At 41.5% G+C, this 18,620-nt stretch overlaps 1 protein-coding gene across 4 annotated transcripts in view; it reads right to left on the bottom strand.

The window, feature by feature from the left end:
* Window positions 1-2,923: 2,923 nt before the first annotated feature.
* The window catches only part of map4l (microtubule associated protein 4 like), a 93,468-nt gene continuing 77,771 nt past the window's right edge, over window positions 2,924-18,620 (bottom strand). For 3 of the 4 annotated variants that reach the window (XM_037786770.1, XM_037786772.1, XM_037786773.1), the window contains 9 exons: window positions 18,379-18,484; window positions 17,206-17,265; window positions 16,779-17,020; window positions 16,200-16,256; window positions 11,937-12,029; window positions 8,371-8,452; window positions 7,595-7,704; window positions 7,225-7,402; window positions 2,924-5,336 (listed from right to left, as the gene is read on the bottom strand). In XM_037786770.1, the coding sequence (XP_037642698.1) occupies window positions 5,332-5,336; window positions 7,225-7,402; window positions 7,595-7,704; window positions 8,371-8,452; window positions 11,937-12,029; window positions 16,200-16,256; window positions 16,779-17,020; window positions 17,206-17,265; window positions 18,379-18,484 (933 nt within the window). In that variant the 3' untranslated portion in view covers window positions 2,924-5,331. The remainder of the gene's footprint in view (window positions 5,337-7,224; window positions 7,403-7,594; window positions 7,705-8,370; window positions 8,453-11,936; window positions 12,030-16,199; window positions 16,257-16,778; window positions 17,021-17,205; window positions 17,266-18,378; window positions 18,485-18,620) is intronic. The other variant, XM_037786771.1, reaches the window with a different exon arrangement.

The raw sequence follows: 18,620 nt of genomic DNA, 5'->3' as shown, positions 1-18,620 counted from the left end.
ATACGATTTCTATTAGCGTTCCATCCAGATACGATAATATAGCGTGGCCATCAATGAGAACAGTATATGTAAACTGGACTGAAGCGACTCTAATGGTGATGTAAGGTTTCTCAGTCAGCCTTTGTTAAGTCTCAGAGCCAGACTATCAGTGTTCTAGAGGCTAAGCAGCGCTCTCTACAGGATGAATGCAGTAGTAACACTTCACACATCTGACAACTACGGCAACAACCCCACAAAACACGTCACTAAGTCCTTCGTAGTTTTAAGCGGAGACCATCCCAGCCTTTAATGCACAATGCATAGAATAAGAGTGAGTAGATAGGGGCCTTCTCCACTAAGATAAGCTGCTTCTACTCATTTCATCTGGTGTGACACACGACAATGCTTTTGGTCTGTAAATCAAAGTCACATCACAGTGTTCGTTTTAATAGAATCCAAAATGCATTGCACTGAATTTAGATGATTTACTTATAAATAATACAAAACCACTCCACACTAGATAATTAAAGACGATTAACAAAACTGAGAAAATGTTCCCTATAACTTTAGGCAAATTTGTCATCTACCACTGATTTATATTTTCTTCGTAGCTGAGCGCACTATGATGATTTTAAAATGTGGATCTCTATTTTACAAGTACAGATTCGTCCACTAGAAAGAACAACTTCAAACACCGCTGATGGTCCCAACTACAGTATTTGCAGGCCGTTCCCGGTTCTGCCTCGCTGAAAATACTGCTGCATTCATGGCATTTTGGAGATGGGCAGTTCCTGCTGTCCAGTGTAAAATCATTTATAATTATTATAATTTTTTAACGAGAATTTTCATATTTTAGGAAATATCCAATAAAAATGTAAAAAAAAACAATGTACTTCCATCTATTTACACTACAGATGTTGTTTAAAATATATGCCAGAGAAACCTAAAAACTTGATCATCTGCTACTGCGTAGTATTCACCCTAAGCAAAGAGACAACAGCCGCTGCCGCCATTTTGGACTGAAAACGCTCAATATATTTATAATATTTTTATTGTTCAACGCAGGCCATTTTGGTTGAGACATTAAATATATGACAATAGAATAGAAATAATTTTGTTTTACTTTTTAACGGCGGATGTTTTACTGGCGCCCGGGAGTCGCTTTCAGTCCAAAATGGCGGGAGCGTAGCTCTGCTGCTGGGCGCTGACGTTGCAATGGAACAAACAATTGACTTTCACCTCTTGGTAGTATATTGTACGTTCTTTGCCTCAAGTGGCTCGTAGTAGCTCTAAGTAGGTTCAATCTACTAGAGAGTCTACTACTAGAAATTAGTCAGTCACTTAAAAAGTTGCAAATAAAATGCCAACTTCAGACTTGCCATGAATGTAACATTATTCCCTTTAACCTTCACGTCTTCCTGCAAGTGGACTCTCGGTAACTCTTCATTTTACAGTTCCGCAGATTTCATGGGAATTAGGTGATAATTAGCAAGTAACCTGTTTGAAATTTCAAACTAGCCGATTATCACTTAATTACCATGAAATTTGCGGACCTGTAAAATGAAGTGTTACCAGACTCTCTTAACCACCTGTTAACTTCTGTGGTCGTTCTCTGTCTCTGTCGTGTGTGTATTTGCCGTAACACGTAACAGGAGGCGTTCCCAACTAAGATCACTGTATTGCTGTCAGAGAGTTGGAGTGAAACACAGGAAATATACGAGAAGTGGGGGCCGGGGTGAGGTGAGCCTATGATGGAAAATGTCAGACGATGACTATGATAGGAACAACACACCGACACAGCTCATCATTGTTTTAACGATATCAGCATAGACCACCAAAATACAATAAAAGAGTAGTTTTCATTAACAGAGAAATGCTTGCTATGAACAGCATACCGTTTTTTTATTTCAGGGTGTGTGTATAATATACTGTATGTGTATATATGTGCTGTTTGTATATGTGTGTGTGTGCATGCACATCGACAAGCATGTGTGTGCTTTCCAGTGTATATATCTGTGCTTATGTGTGTGAAGAAAGTTAGCAGGTCTCACAGAGAGGATTCTAAGACGCACCGGCTAGCGGGAGGACTTCCTCTCCACTGGGGGTGAACCACATGACCAGGAAGTACCACATGCGCGAGAGAAAGGAGCTGCTGTCTGTCTGTCTGTCTCTTAATAGCCACGTGTGAACTGTAAATGCTAGACACAGCTCAGGGTGACTGCTGGGGTCGCTCACAGGAGAGTCTACAGGTGTATGAGTGGGACTGAAGGGTACATGGGAGGTCTGGGATCAGGCGGTTAGACAGTGTGGGTACCTAAGTAATAGTCTTTCTGAGAAGACTAAAAGGTTTAGTGCCCCCACATTTTATTGTTTTGGGTATTTAGAGATGAAGGTTAAGGGTTTGTAAGTCTTACACTGAAGTGGTCTTTTTGCTTAAGGTGTTTTTTTTTGGTCATTTTTTAAATGCTTTTATCAAACAAAACTGAACGGGGGCTGCGGTACTGAAACATCCGACGTAGTTTGTGGACTTGTGCTACGACCACGTGACCGAGGCTGATCTAAATCAAAGTGTTCAGCTTCATGAGCAGGACATGGACAGTTAAAGGGGACATATCATGCTCATTTTCAGGTTCATACTTGTATTTTGGGTTTCTACCAGAACATGTTTACATGCTTTAAAGCTCAAAAAACACATTATTGTTCCTCATACTGTATGTCTGAATATACCTGTATTCACCCTCCGTCTGAAACGCTCCGTTTTAGCGCCTGTCTCTTTAAAAAAGACCCCCCTACCGAAAAAGCCCAGTCTGCTCTGATTGGCTTGCGAGAAAAATATGGTGCACCCTTTGCAAAAGTAGTTCTCAAGCTGTAGGCGATATATTCTAATGAGCCTGCACGTGACACAGGAAGGGGGAGCCAAATCTGAATGGCTGACTGGGTCGTCTTATTTCACAGTTTGTGGGTTGGTAGGCACTCCAGATACCCAAATGTATGAGCACAAGCACTTGAAAAAGTGATCTTTTCATGATACGTCCCCTTTAAGTAGTGTGCTATCACAGGAAGACTAGCGACCAATTTGTGGAAGCTAATGGGGAACACAAACAAATAAAGAATAAAGAACATTGTGTCGTAGTGAATTAAGGTCCGGGCACACCAGGAAGTGGAATGGTGAAATTCATCCGCACGTTTACTCGAATTATGTGGTTTTAGCAGCTTGGTGACGTAAGGGGCTAATCGCAGGGCACGTTGGAAAAAATGCAAACCGCTAAGACTAGCAAGAAGAGAACATGCTAGCCTAGTCAGTCACAATACCGATTGCATTGTAATGAATGGATTTTGCCATAAAATCTCGCCTTTCAAAGTGCTGGCGCGACCGGGTCTTCACCCAGATAATAAGAGAAGTGCTACATACAGTATACTGTGCATTAATCATGTTGCTTGCCTAAAAGGTGCTAGCAGCTAGCAGTTCAACTCCAAGGTTAAACACTTATCCTAAACGGTTAAATACGCTCCTTCAGTTTGAATCCTTCAAGGTTAAATACTGTGATCTTAACTGCAGTGCCAAATCCTTTTTTTGAGCCGAGGCTACCCAGAGAAGCCACAGAGCTCCCGCATCCCTTTTATTTCTACCCTTCTTCTTCTGATTATCATGCACTAACCACATCGTTAAATTATGTTTTCTAATTGCAGTAAAAGTCGTCCGCTTTGTTATAAATTTCTGTGAATGGACTGTCAGTGAATGCATCTTTTCTTGAAGTATAACACAGGAATTCTCTGACATCCTGAACGCTTCTTTCCACACTGATTTTCAAACTCTATCTTTAGACCTATTTCCATTCTTTGGACCTATTTCCAAACGTCTTCAATTGACCCCTTCGCTAAGTCCCGCCCCTTGAACGCAGACTGGCCAATCACAGCGTAGCATCGGCCAGCGTCAACCAGGTTTCCGACAACTATCCGCCTCTGCTCCATAAACTCACATGCAATCGACTTTCTTCATCTTCAGGCTGGTTTTGTGGATTTAGAGCTAGTCGTGGTTAACACGTGGTGTAATAGTGATACTCGTTACCCGTCGTGGTTAAACGTTGTGTGATAGTGATACTCGTTTAGCACTATGCTACGCTAGCTACTGAAGGTATACTGAATGTATACACATGCTGCTTTTGCTTTGTAATTTGTGATTTTAACAGTGAATACAAACATACCCGGGTGTTTTTCTTAATTTCATCGTCTTCTGTCTCGACCACCAGGTGACGGTGGTTCACTTTTATTTGTAGGCTTTAGCTTCTATCTTTATCTTTCATAACCCGTTTTCGCTGCTGAATCAGTTTGACATCCTGATGTATCCTCCAAACGTATATTGTAGACCCTTCTGTCTGCTTCTCTCTGAAATCGCCTTTTCCAAAAATGATTGATATTTATGCAGGGAGTGACAGTGTGGGCTCTATGGTAGCTCTGACGGCTTGACGGAGTAGCAGCGGCGGGGCGTGGCGGAGCGGGGCTTAGCGAAGGGGTCAATTGCATCTTCTCTACTCCACATAAGCCCCCGTCTTCTGCACCGATCACTGCTTACAGTAAGCATCATGATATTAATCAACAGTCCAGAGATAAAGAAGCATTATTGTAATAAATGTGAGGTGAGACAAACTGGTGCAATGATACCAAGAGATGTAATGGGAGATAAATGTTAACTATCATGTAACAACATGCAGCGCCGTAGATACTGTAGATGTGGAAATAATCACTGGCAAGGGGGCTGGGATGTGGGAATGGAGGTGGGGCAAGTAGTAGCGTTAGCATAGGTCTGCTAACGAAAGTGGTTTTGAATTGTGAAGGCCTGTAGAAGGCACCATAGAATAGATTTAAAGAAGTTCTGAGGCAGGGTGTTTAAACAGTATTAGACTGATAGGTGGGGATATTCTAAACCTGGCTATGCTCGGTATACTTCCATACATCAACGACTACAATAGTGGGTTTATTGCGTAGGGTGGTGATGTTAAATTTGGGGTTTTGAGGTTGGAAGTCCTCTAAATCAGTGCTCGTCAGTCGAGAAGCTGGTGGAACCCCGCACACAGAAACACAGACAAACAGCAAGTGCTCTTCTCTGTGGTAGGCAGGGCCAAAGGTCAACCGTCGAGAGGTCAAAGGTCAGGGTTGGTATAGCAGGAAGCCGGCAGGCGGACCCCAGAGAAACACTGAGAGGCGATCGGTCGGTTCGGTGCTGCGGTGGGAGCGAGATGAAGGGCGTGGGCCAAAGGGAAGTGACTGCGCCGTGGTAGGTTGGTTGGTCAGTTGATTGGCAGGTTGGCGAGCGCCATGCGTGTCCCGCCAAAATCTACAGGTCACTGGGACTCAATCTGTTGAGAAGAAGAGACTGGGATTAAGAAACGAGGAAGAGATAAAGATGGCAAGAAAAGTGATACGGAGACAGGGGTGGAAATTTCCCAGAGTTTCAGTCTCACCAGCCAGATGGCAGGCTGGTACTGTTACTGCGCAGGTTCATATGAATCATGGACCAAATTATAAAACATTCCTGTTTTTATTATTGCATTAACACTAAAGCCATCCATCAGTTAGACAGAGTTTGGCAACTGCATCGGGTGGCAGAAGTCTGTTGTCCCTCTGAAGTCAGGGAGTCTGGAGGCCAGCTGCGCTGCCAGAGATGGATGAATCCACTAAGACCGGCTAATCTTTAGTCTGTAGGTCTCTTCGTGATTTCATTTAGCAGCAAATTGTCCGCTATTTTTACCACCCTGCTCCATCAGACACGTAGCAGAGAGCAGAGAACACACACACATGTATTCATGCACGCACAATATCTATTTATTGTCTCTGTAATTGACCGTTTGCTAAACCCCTGAGCAGCGATTGTCCAATCATAGCTTAGCAACCGTAACTAGGCATGTCAGGTATATCAAGATTTGTTTTTTTTTGCAGCAGTGTACAAGTAGCAACACTTGAAGAGAATACTAGAAGAGTTTTTTGGGTAACACTTCATTTTGCTGAAGTTATCTTATCTTAAGTTACATACGTAAGTTAACTTATGTAATGTACTTAACTTACGTCACATACTGTACGTAACGTACTTATCTTACTTATGTTACGTAACAAACACAGGACTTTTACCCAGGACGCTGCTGTTCATGAAACCAATTTAACGTTGACATATCTTCAGTTACAAACGTGAGTTAACTTATGTAACATACTTAACTTACGTCAAGTATGTAACATACTTAACTTACGTATGTAACGTACTTAAGTTAAGTACATAACTGAAGTTACGTAAAAACACAGGACTTTCACTCAGGAGACCGCTGTTCATGTCCTGTGTGAAACCAATTTAACGTTGACTTATCTTCAGTTACACACGTGAGTTAACTTATGTAACATACTTAACTTCAGTGACATACGTAATGTAGTTAAGTTATTTACGTATCTTAAATTACGTAATAAACACATGACTTTCACTCAGGAGACCGCTGTTCGCGTCCCGTGTGAAACCAATTTAACGTTGACTTATCATTAGTTACGTACGTAAGTTAACTTATATAACGTACTTAACTTATGTCACGTACGTAACGTACTTAGCTTACATAAGTAACTTAAGCTACGTAAAAAACACAGGACTTTCATCCAGGAGACCGCTGTATGTGTCCCGTGAGAAACCAGAAGTCAACGTTGACTTATTTTAAGTTACGTATGTAAGTTAAGGTCGTAAGTTAAGTTACTCACGTAATTAACTTAACTTACGTATGTTACTTCAGTTAAGTAAAAAAACATACTTATTTTAACCCAAACCATGATTTAGACTTTTCCTAAACCTAACCAAATAGTTTTGTTTGAATTCACAATGCTAACCCTGTGCTGAAGTCTATCGGACTACCCTGCATGTTGAAAAATTAAGCTAAAGGGATACCCAGTGCGTTAAAAGGTGACACCAAGAGGTCCTGACCATGCATTCGTACAGTTTGTGAAGAGTTGGGAGTGAGAACGTGTTGTAGCTGCAGCTGATCCGCCAGCAACAGTTGTCATTTCAGCTGTCGGCTATAAATGAGAAGCCTGCTTTTTGTTTACTTAAGTCTGAAATCAAGGACCTATTGTTTAAAAAATGACTGAGAATTTGGAGTGGTAAATCTGCTGTGCAAGAATGGAAATCTTGACAAGTGTAGCGACAGTAAGTAAGGGGGACAGACGAGCACTTCAATGCTTTTAAAGCTGATTATGTGTGTGTGTGTTTACACCCACTTGTCTCAGTGATGCGTTTGTCTATGCTATGCTCCCTCAGTCCGTCTCCCCCAAAAGGAGTAGGTGTGGGCTCCTTCACCCCGTTCTCCTTAGCAACACCTGCTGGTGCTGTTGCCTTAGCAACGCCTGCTGGTCCTGTTGTCGGAGCGCCACTTGGGGGTGAAGGTGTCTTCTCCTCCTGTAGCCAAATATAGACACACAAGGGCAGGGACACACACACACACACAGAGACACACACATATAATACACACAATGAACACAAAGGGTTTTTGCTATCTCATGCTACCACACCATCTTGTGGTGTCGGCCAGTAAAAGCACAATGAGTCAGCGGAACCAGAGAACTGATAAAATGAGTGTTAAAGTTGGACCTTGTGTCCGTTGGTATGTCCGTTGTCCGGCCCCACGTTGTCCATGGATCCAATCTTAGACTTAGTTTTTAAGTTTTGCTTATTGGCCTCAATCTTCACGTCACCTCCACCTGAGGTAAAAAAAAGAAGAAGGTTAGTATGAGACAGCATAGAATAAACTAGAGTTTAACCCTCTGAGACCCACAATAGACCCGTATTTGTCTTTTTTAGGGGGGTACATGGTGTCGCTTATAACATTATGATAGAAGTATATGATGACCATCCCCATGCTCTATTATGTCTCATAAATTGTTGCAGCAATTTTGGGGTTTTGTTACACAGATTTGGTGCGAAATTTAACCATTTTTTACCGCTCCAGAATTGATAAAAATGACCAATAATCCCTCCAAAATACCACATTAAGACACCAAGACCTTGAGGAACACCATAGAAAAAGCCATGCTGTGATTTGGTATCAAAACTTTTTGACATATCTTGAGGTCAGAGGTCAAGGGACCCCTTTGAAAAATGGCCATGACAGTTTTTCCTCACTAAAAATTTGCCCAAATTTGTGCGTTATTTAGCTTCCTTCCTGACATGGTAGCATGACATGGTTGGTACCAATGGATTCCTTAGGCTGTCTAGTTTCATATGATATCAATATAGCTTCATTCTAGTCCCTAAAACTGAACCCACCGGAGCCTCTGAAAGACAGTACAGTCAGTCAGGATCTTTCGGGTCTCAGATGGGTTAAATAAAATGATGAAATAGAGGAGAATAGAAGTCTTAAGTCCGACCTGGCTTATATTTCATGTTGTCCTTTGAGCCACATTTGGACGTCACCTTGCTCAGATCAACCTTCTTATTCAGGATCTGCACCTGGGGAAGAAGAGAGATCATAATGTAGCGTCTTTACGCTAACTCATAAAGACGCCACATCCAGTACAATGCAACTATATACGTCAGCGTCCACTCTGTCCACTTCATCCATTATCATTCACCTGGTGCATTTATAGAGAGGATGGCATTCTGTACAATACAGTGGTGTATGTGGGGGGGAATGGATACAACACAACAAATGCTGGACTACCTACAGTACCCATGCTTCATTCCCTACTTTTACCTGTTTTATTGTTTTGTTTTGTTAGGCAGGTAACTGATGCTCCATGTATGCATATAAATTAGGACAGGCTATAATTGGAGGATGCGAGAAGGCAGGTTATTAGACCGTCGCCACATCATGAGAGCGTGCGTTCAGTATCACAAGCAGTAATGGGACGGCAGCTGGCAACTGATGGGTTTTAAGAGCCGGTGAGCTGCCTGACAAGTGTGTGACAAGATCAATCATATATATACATATTAGATGACAGACAGGAGGACAGACAATTATGATTTGATTAGCAAACCAACCGTGATTGGTTCTGATTGACATTAGAGCACTCCCCCCATTTAGAGGCTACTTGACAGGTTAAAATATTAATTTACCTGATTTTATAATACAAACACAAATATTTGAATTCTTAACTGCTAATTTAAATATTCATGGTGTCATTTTAGACTGAAGTAAACACGCCCATGATTTCCGGTAAATACAGACAATTTGAATATTGCAAATAGTGCAAATGGATAATGTGTTAGCCCGCTGCAGTACTTGCCCATGAGATGTGTATAGTACCTTTATACTGTGGTATTAATACCTTATAGCAGTGGTTCCCAACCTATTTTCCTTGAAGCCCCCCCCCCCTACTTGTATCTAAGAAAAGCTGAGCCCTCCCAGACGTCATCAACCTAAGAAAAAAATATACAAATCCTCAAATTGAATAAAGTGATTCAGCGTATTAAATAAGTTCTTTTTTATTAAATCAACTTTCTTTAATGAATAGAACTCGTCAGTTTCGTCAACTTAAATAAAGTGATGACGTCTTGATGGACTTGCCAGGGAAAAATGGCTTTATTAATTTACTATAATATTGTTGGAGCCAAAATAGATTTTTGTGGTTAAATAAATGTAATTAATGGGGTTAGATTGCTGCTAGCTATACGCCCCGTTAATACAGGTGTGGGCCTCCCTTTGGATGTGTCAAATAGTTTTTTTGACCGCAGTGAAAATGTTGTTTTCGAAAGGCTAAACGCCAACAAATATGGAAATATCTTTTTAATTAGTTTTATATACAAACTTGTAAACATATAAATTATCCACTAAGTGTGTTATTATGATTTTAGTTATACATGAGCAAATTTTGACAACCTCAGAGCAGACAAATCCTGGCGCAACCCCTGTGATCTTTGGCGCCCCCCCTAAGGGGGGCCTGGATCCCAGGTTGGGAACCATTACCTTATAGGATTGTACTGGTTTGTATTTGCTTACAGACGAAGGCTTTTCCACAAACAGTATGGAGAAAATATATAAAGCTTGTATGTATGTATGTAAATCCACTTTAAGCAGGTTTCTTGAGTACTCTCTTAATATTTCATTTTACATGTGTTGTACCGATTTCTTTTTCTTTTACATTTACATGTAAAACAACAATGTATTATTGTTTTACATTTACATGTTGTTTTACATGTAAATGTAAAACAACAATGTATTGTTGTTTTACATTTATATGTAAAACAACAATGTATTGTTGTTTTACATTTACATGTAAAACAACAATACATAAAAACGTATAGAGCACCTAATATAATAAAGGCAGCCAAAAAATGGATGAGACAAAAGTAAAGATTAAAATAAACATCTGCATAAGAACAATAGAACAAAGGGTTGAGAGGCATTGGTGGGACCACTTTTTTATATTTTAGCTTGAAAAAAATAAATTCCATGATAAAATAATTACGAAGAATGTTTTTGATAAGATCATTTCATAATAAGATGTACTATTTCTACAATCCACATTCCAACTATCTGATTTCCGTTTTAGTGGAAACATAATAAAAACAATTTTCCTTTTGGTAAAAATTAAGATTTCTGTAAACTTAACAGTGTTGTCATGACTAACGGTTTACATTGGGGAAGTGACCAAGAGGGCATATTTCAGGGTCCATAAGGAAATTAATCTTACGGATTTGTTATGTGAGATTACAGGTTTCTTGAGTATTAAAACTGCAGTTTGTAACTTTTATAAAAATAACTTTTTTATTATATTTGCTCAAACTGTCACTATATCCTGACAGTAGTACATGAGACAGATAATCTGTGAAAAAAGCAAGTTGCTCTGCCTCCTTTTAGTGCTCCCAATGGCATTTGCAAGAAAGGAAACAACCAATCAGAATCGAGCAAATATGAATCAAATATCAATATCAATATGAATCAATATTCTGTTACTATAATGCCTATTCTTCCCCTCAAATGTTTTCAGAAACATATTTTAGTGTCGTGTTTAGCTGTAAAATGAAAAAGTTTGTGACCTGACAGCCATGTTGAAAACAGTTGAACCAAAACTAAGCACCGCCCATTGGTCGGAGCAAACATTCTCATTTTACTGCTAAACAGTACACTACAAGATGTTTCTAAAAACATAGGCAATGCAGTAACAAAGTATTGATTCATATTTGATCAGTGCTGCCTAGTACGACAGTTTAAATCACTAGCTCACAAGCAGTGATTGACAGCTGCTTTAGAGACTCCTCGGCTCTGATTGGTTGTTTTCCATCAGGCGCGGTGGGATCTTGCAAATGCCATTAGGAGCACTAAGAGGAGGCCGAGGAACCTGATTTTTTCACAGATAATCTGTCTCATGCTCTACTGTCAGGATATAGTGACAATAAGAGCAAATATCACAAAAAATATTTTATAAAAGTGCAGCTTTAAAACCGAACAGTTGCTGATATGTGTGATCGGTCCAGCCTATAGCTTTAATCGATGCCACTACTTGATTTGGACTCAAGCCATTTCCAGTATACCTTTTGCATTCTGTTTTAAGTGATCTGAGACAGCAAAGTGGTGATTGTGAGGGCAGCCCAGAGATGGAATATGATAGTGCAGCAGGTGTTTGGAGCAGATGGGAGCAACATCTGGAAGGGTGGGCCGAAGGACCCGTGGTCAGTTCACTCTGAGTGAAATCAATCCAAAATGCAAACAGAGGGAGCCATAAATGCGCTGATTGCAGTGCATTCGTTCTTTGAGTTACTTTGAAAATGACGTTTTTGGGTAAATACAGCCCAATCAGATATAATATGCATCAAGCCATGGTGAAACAACTTTAATTCCTAATCAGATCTTTTTTTTGTGGCTGGGATAAAAAGGAGATTCTCAATTGATCACAATTTTGAGCAAGACAGTCCGAATAAGGCTAACTGAGCCTAAAAATGTGATATGCATCCACCCTAACCAGAGTGTCCCTCCAGCTCCAGCAGTACTTACTTTGCCACCTCCAGGGACATGTTTGATATTGTCCTTGGAGCCACAGCGAGACGTGATATGGCTGAAGTCCAGCTTTTTGTGCACTATCTGAACCTAAAGACAGGCAGGCAGACACACAGACAAGCAGGAAAGTGAGGAGGTAGAAGGGAATAGAAAGACAGAAAGAAAGAAAGAAAGAAAGAAAAAGAAAGAAAGAAAGAAGGGTATGACAGGCAGACAGAGAAGAGCAGCAGAGAAGAGCAGATCAGCTGGCAGCTTCGGTTAACAGGAAACAGAGTAGCTTAGCTCTGTTAAGTATGGAAGAGGTTCTGTCATTCAAATCAAATGAGTCCTCCTACACATGAGTTCAGTGATTAGCTGCATTATATGATGAGCTTTATCAGAACACAACACTGTCAAAAACGGCGTCGGGGACGTTATGCAACAAAATCATTGTGGTTCAAAAAGAGGGCGCAGCTGATCGGAGAGATCTTAAAGGAAAGGTTTTGTGAATTCTTACATAAATTAACGCTGAATTATCAAAAGATGGAGGTTACTGACTGAATAACAATAGACCCCTTTTCTGTTAGTAAACATGATCACGTATTTTGTGGGCGGAGCGTTAAGTGGAGGCAGAAAAATTCTGAAACGTTTCGCGGATATTGTAGCTCGCTAGAGCTTCGGATACCTTTTGTCATCTCAAATGTGTGTGAGATCTCAATTCTGTCACCCAACAACACGGCAAGATGACATTTTAGATGTGTAACTTTAGCCCACTGCTATAGTGTTAGCCTCCAGTCTTTCCTTTGTTTTGCCTCCAGCCGACACCGTGACGTAATCATGACGTCGCACAAAAAGGGATCTATAGAGCACTTCCATAAACGGCATTAACAAAAAAACTGATCAAGCACAAGGACAAACACTGGAGGGGGAGACAGCTAGCACATGCAACAGAATATTACAAAACGACAGTCAGTGGTTTTGTGTTAATACATGCCGTTCTAAGCAGAGGGGCGACTGCCAGCGACTAATACGTGAGTGTGGAAGACAAAAGGTTTTCCTTTTAGGTAGTGGACCATTCAGCCTGGTGTTGTGCCCTGCAGCCAGTCTAAGAAAAATGACTGAAGCACAAACTCTGTTTGTTTTTTCTTAAGGCAATACTCTGAGAGTTTGGCCCATTGGTCAACCGAAATATTAAGTGATGCCCAATATAACTCAAGTCGTGTCGAATGCCATCTCTTTGATATTTCAACTTTCAGCCTTGTCTACAAGCAGGGTAAATGATTTCGCAGCAAGGGTCACATCACAAAGACACCAAAAAGCATCAGAAAACATTTAAACTATACTAGGGCTGTCAATCAATTAAAATATCTAATTGCGATTAACACATGATTGTCTATAGTTTATCGCAATCAATCACACATTTTGTATCTGTTCATAATGTACCTTAAAGGGAGATTTGTCAAGTATTTAATACTCATATCAGCATGGGAGTGGACAAATATGCTGCTTTATGCAAATGTATGTATATATTTATTATTGGAAATCAATTAACAACATAAAACAATGACAGATATTGTCCAGAAACCCTCACAGGTACTGCATTTAGCATAAAAAATATGCGCAAATCATAATATGGCAAACTGCCGCGCAACAGGCAACAACAGCTGTCAGTGTGTCAGTGTGCAACTGCATGTGATTATCATAAAGTGGTCATGTCTGTAAAGGGGAGACTCGTGGGTACCCATAGAACCCATTTTCAATCACATATCTTGAGGTCAGAGGTCAAGGGACCCCTTTGAAAATGGCCATACCAGTTTTTCCTCATTACCCATCCTAGCTTTAAGCCAAACCATGATGTTTTTTCTAACGTTAAACAAGTAGTTTTGTTGCCACAGTTTCACATTAACCAGGTGCGAACCTTCAGCGTCAAGATACTACGCAAAAGGCTTCTACCCAAGCGACAAAATATGATGAGTTGGGATGAAATCACAATGAGATTGAAGTCCGAGGCAAGTGTCTCTGAAGTCATGATGTTTGAGTAGGTGCATGCTTGCAGTTCATCAGTTTTATTGCAGAGACGGGGCATTAGGCAGACTAACAGGAGACAGAGGCTGACACCTACTTTTCCTGATTCCTCTCCTTTTACATTTGCTTGTTGCGATGCCATTTACAGCCAAAACTAGATAGTAAACTATAAGATCTGGGAAAGTCAAGGTCTTTATGAGGTTCTGAGTTTGGTGTGTCCCACCTGAGAAGAAGTTTGGGTAACTCTTAAATTTACAGGTCTGCAAATTTCATGGTAATTAGGTGATAATTAGCAAGATACCTATTTGACATTTATTTGAAATTACTGCCAAATTACCCCAATATTTACCTCAAAATGTATCGAAAATTACTTTATTATAAACATTATTTAATAATTATATGCTAAAATAGCATATAATGGTTAAAATACTAAAAATGTATTAAATAAATTACCACCTATTGGGAAATAGCGGTGTATAATTATTAGATAATGTTTATAATGAAGTAACTTTCGATACATTTTGAGGTAAATATTGGGGTAATTTGGCAGTAATTTCAAATAAATGTCAAATAGGTATCTTGCTAATTATCACCTAATTACCATGAAATTTGCTGAGCTGTAAAATGAAGTTTTATCGAGGTTTACCGAAATTTTCAGAACATATGGAATACTGCCAATGGTAAAAACAACTCTATGACACCCCGTAATCATCCTTAATCTGACTTTTGAGCTAAAGCTGCTTACTTACCACCATGCAACATAATGCACAATGAAAAGTCAGCATGCATTGAAACAGAGGACATGTGGATGATTTTAATCTCTATATTCTCTGCTCCCAAATGGCTATTTGAACTGCTCATTTTCTCAGGAACTTGATGTATTGCTTTAATCAAGCAAGCTCACATTAATGCACACGTCCGTTGTTTGTGTTGTTCTACCACTAAGGAATCGGAGGGACCCACATCCCCCCTTCCCCTCTTCTCTCTCTCATTCACGACATAACTCCTTCCCGTCATGTTGTGATATCAGTTTCATTGCCTCTGTGGTCGTATTATAAAAAGCCCTGCAGCAGACTTGAGACGCCGTCCTCCATTCTCTCCGTCTCCGTCTCTTTCTCCAGGATGAACACGGCATGATGACGCAGGTGGCACCGGCCAAGGATGACTCACTGACCAGTTAGCACACACGCGCTTAACGCATGAGCGCACACACGTACACACACACACACACACACACACAAACACACACACCTGCACACCTGTGGCTGCTACGTTGTTGTTCATCATGACTCCTCAATTTGGGTGAGAAACTAATGCAATAAAAGGGACACTGCAGGCTGCTGAAAATGTTTCCCCATATTATTACAAGTGAAGAAGTCCTGCAGCTGTGTGCACACCGTCTGCAACCATCGATGTGCCATCTTAGCAATGACCTCTACAGAACACTGGGTGCAGTGGACAAATCTGCAACTAGCATACGAGAAGTGAACGAAAACCAGGAAAAGCCGTTCTTTTGTTGTTTGTTTGTTCAACAATGCCATTTTTGTACGACTTGTACTTGTTTCCTCGTTCTACTTGGCTTCAAAATAGGCCAGCCTCCTTTGTCACCGGTGTGTTTTGGAGGGAGTTGAAAGAATAAAGCGCAGATCAACAAACCACTGAGCCACACACAGCCAGGGAGACTGAGAACCACAATGTCTCAAATGTGTGTGACGCCATGAGTGACTCATTTGTGGGGGTTTGCAGTGGTGTGTGCATGAGCATGTAGACTGGTACAAAAGGCATGTAGAGGCCATTTGTGTGTTATACAGTGTCATCACCCAGAGCATCCTTTATTTGCACTAAAGTCGATGTTCATTGGTACACTAGTCATGCCAAGGAGAACATAGGAACACATTTAACCAGTATGTCAATATGTCAGGCTGCGTGTCTGTCTCCAAAATGCTTGGAAAGGGAGAGGTGAGCAGAGGGGTATTCAGTTGGTTGCAATCTGCAACCTCACCGCTAGATGTCACTTACTCCTACACACTGTTCCTTTAAGTAAAGGTCACACGAAGTAATGTCCACAAAACTGTTGTTTGGTAATACTAATCATAATGAAAACGAGTGTGGATTGATTTTTACTTAGTCCCTTCATGTAGGTATAAGCAGCAAGGGTGTGTCCTGGGTTGATGGTGTATGTGGTGAATGCAGAGAGAAGGTGGGAGGATGCATTGTGTGTGAGGTGTGTTAGGTGTGTAGATGGTAGGGACTCACTTTGGCCTTGGCGGCGGGGGTGGAGGGGTCGGATGCCTTGTTGTTCGGGGTGGAGACCTGGGGAGACAAGCACCCCCTAGTCAATACAACCTCCAACCAACCACACGCCACAGCACAACAGGGTGGAACAGCGGGTGGAGGGGTGGGGGGACATGGGAACTGATGGGTTAGCAGCTGGACCAATCAGATGAGTGTATGGGTCATTACAGCCAACAACTAATTATAATATAGTGATTTGATTAACAGCGCAGTGCAGCAGCAATACCTTTTAGCTACTAAACTAGCTAATATTCCTGAAACAAGTTGAGATTCAACACAGTGTAAACTTTTAGAGGACCAATTGATTCATATTTATTCTGACAGCAAGTCTGGCCCCAGTCAGCGTAGAAGAAGCCCTCAGAGTAGAACATGTTATTATGATGCACAGCACATAGCAGCTATCTGAATTACAAACCAACCGCTGCCAAATCATTTGCTGATTCAAGAAAATCATTCTGCAGCGTTTCTGGAATCTTGACAGGTACATCACTGATTATGAATTATTCAAAGACCTTTCTCGTACTGTCTGCTCTGTCCTACCTTTCCTCCGCCGGGCTGGTACTTGATGTTGTCAATGGATCCGATCTTGGAGCGGACGTTCTTCAGGTCAGGTGTCGGAGCGTTGATGGGCCGGGGGGTTCGAGGAGCACGGGGCACCGGCGGCTTCTTCTCCATCGGGGTCTGCTTGGGCACGGGGGGTTTAGTGAGGACGCGGCGGCGGTGAGCGGCTTCGCCGTTAGTGGAGGCGGCAGGAGTAGTGGTGGAGACCGGGCGAGGACGGGCTAAAGGGTTACAAGAAGTACATTTGTTATGTAAGTTTGTAAGTTAAGTATGTTACGTACATGACGTAAGTTAAGTGTAAATTAAGTATGTTACGTATTTAGAATTCCATGAGAAAAATATTGAAACAATTATTGTTAGTAAACTTTTTATTCTTGACTGTCCGTCTTTCCTCTTAGTTTGTTACCTGTAGTCTTGGGTTTCTTGGCCTCTCCCGTCTTGTTCTCAGTCTTGTCATTCTTGTTCGCTGTAAGCAGGAGACATAACACACAACATTGAAAACATTGTCAACAACCAATAGGTACGCTCTCTCCAGCACCAAACAGGAAGCAGCGAACGGGGTAGAAAATAAACATGGAAGGAACTGGTGGAGTTGTGGAGTGAACGAGAGCGCCTCTTTTACGTGTCCTCCCATTTGTACCACGATAAGAGCGGAGAAGGGAAAAAGCTGCAGCTCTCGAAATCCTCGCTGAGTATGTTCAATGCTATAGCTAGCTAGCCAACCACTGTCCCAAACTTCCCAAGATTAAAAGCTCTGTGACTTAAGACACATTGTCTTTAGATGTGAGAGGATGTCAGACTTCAGGCAAGTGTTTCAAGGTGATTGATCAACTGAACAGGAGATTGAAGGGCTTCCAGTGCCTTGAAGATTGTGTTGTTTGCAGTCTGAGCTGAAAAAGGGAGTAATGTCACCGTTTATGGAGGTGTGACAGCGTGTCCATCATGTTGATGAAGTTGTGCTGTAGGTAACGCTGCCGTCACGTGGCAGAAGCTTTATGGAATCTGACTAAACTGCTGCCACGGGGGGCAACAGCCACACAAGTAATGAGTTCACTCATGCAATTAAAATGAAATACGCACCTTGCAGTACATATAACACCCACCGCTGTGAACCGGGTGAATGAATCATATTCTCTGAGGGCGCCGAGTTGAAGCGCACAAAAAGCAGAATGCCTGTTTGACTAACATAGCTCCGACTGAGTCATAGCTTCCTCTCTCGGCGAGGTGAGATACTGTTTGTGATGTGCGGGTAAAAATACCAGTCTGGTGTCTTCAAAAAGCCAGCTCTCGAATCCGATAAAGTCTAACATATGCTAGCATTTTCAGTTAGCCTGTTGCCTGGAGCGGTGCCGGTTTACATAGTGAGTCATTCTCCAGCTATTGTAGAGAGTTCAGCTCCTGTTGTACGGGTCACAGTGCAACCTTTCAACACTATGAACTAGCCAAAGCAGAGCGGAGATACTGTCTGTGACAACAGCGTTTCATATCACACAATCAGATACAGAGGGCAGACAGACGCTGTAGATATAACAGAGATGATGTTACTGCACAAGCTGTGTAAGTATGTGCGTGCACGTACCAGCAGGTTTACTTGCAGGGGTCGCAGAGGAGCCGTTCTTACTGGCTGTCGCACGGGGTGTGGGCGTGGCCTTTGGCATTGGTGGGCGTTTCTCATTTTCTGGAGTCTGGAAATCACAACAGAGGACAGATGAGCTGCGGGGTTTTATGAGTCAAATGTGCAACCGCAACAAGAACAGAGAGTGAAAGCAAAGAGAACAAAAAAAACACCACCAGAAATGCATGCTGGGATACACCAAGTCC

This window comes from Sebastes umbrosus, chromosome 12, assembly GCF_015220745.1.
Source record: "Sebastes umbrosus isolate fSebUmb1 chromosome 12, fSebUmb1.pri, whole genome shotgun sequence".
Classification (NCBI taxonomy): Eukaryota; Metazoa; Chordata; class Actinopteri; order Perciformes; family Sebastidae; genus Sebastes; species Sebastes umbrosus.
Note: the sequence above shows the minus strand (reverse complement) of the source record. Positions and strands in the feature narration are given on the sequence as shown.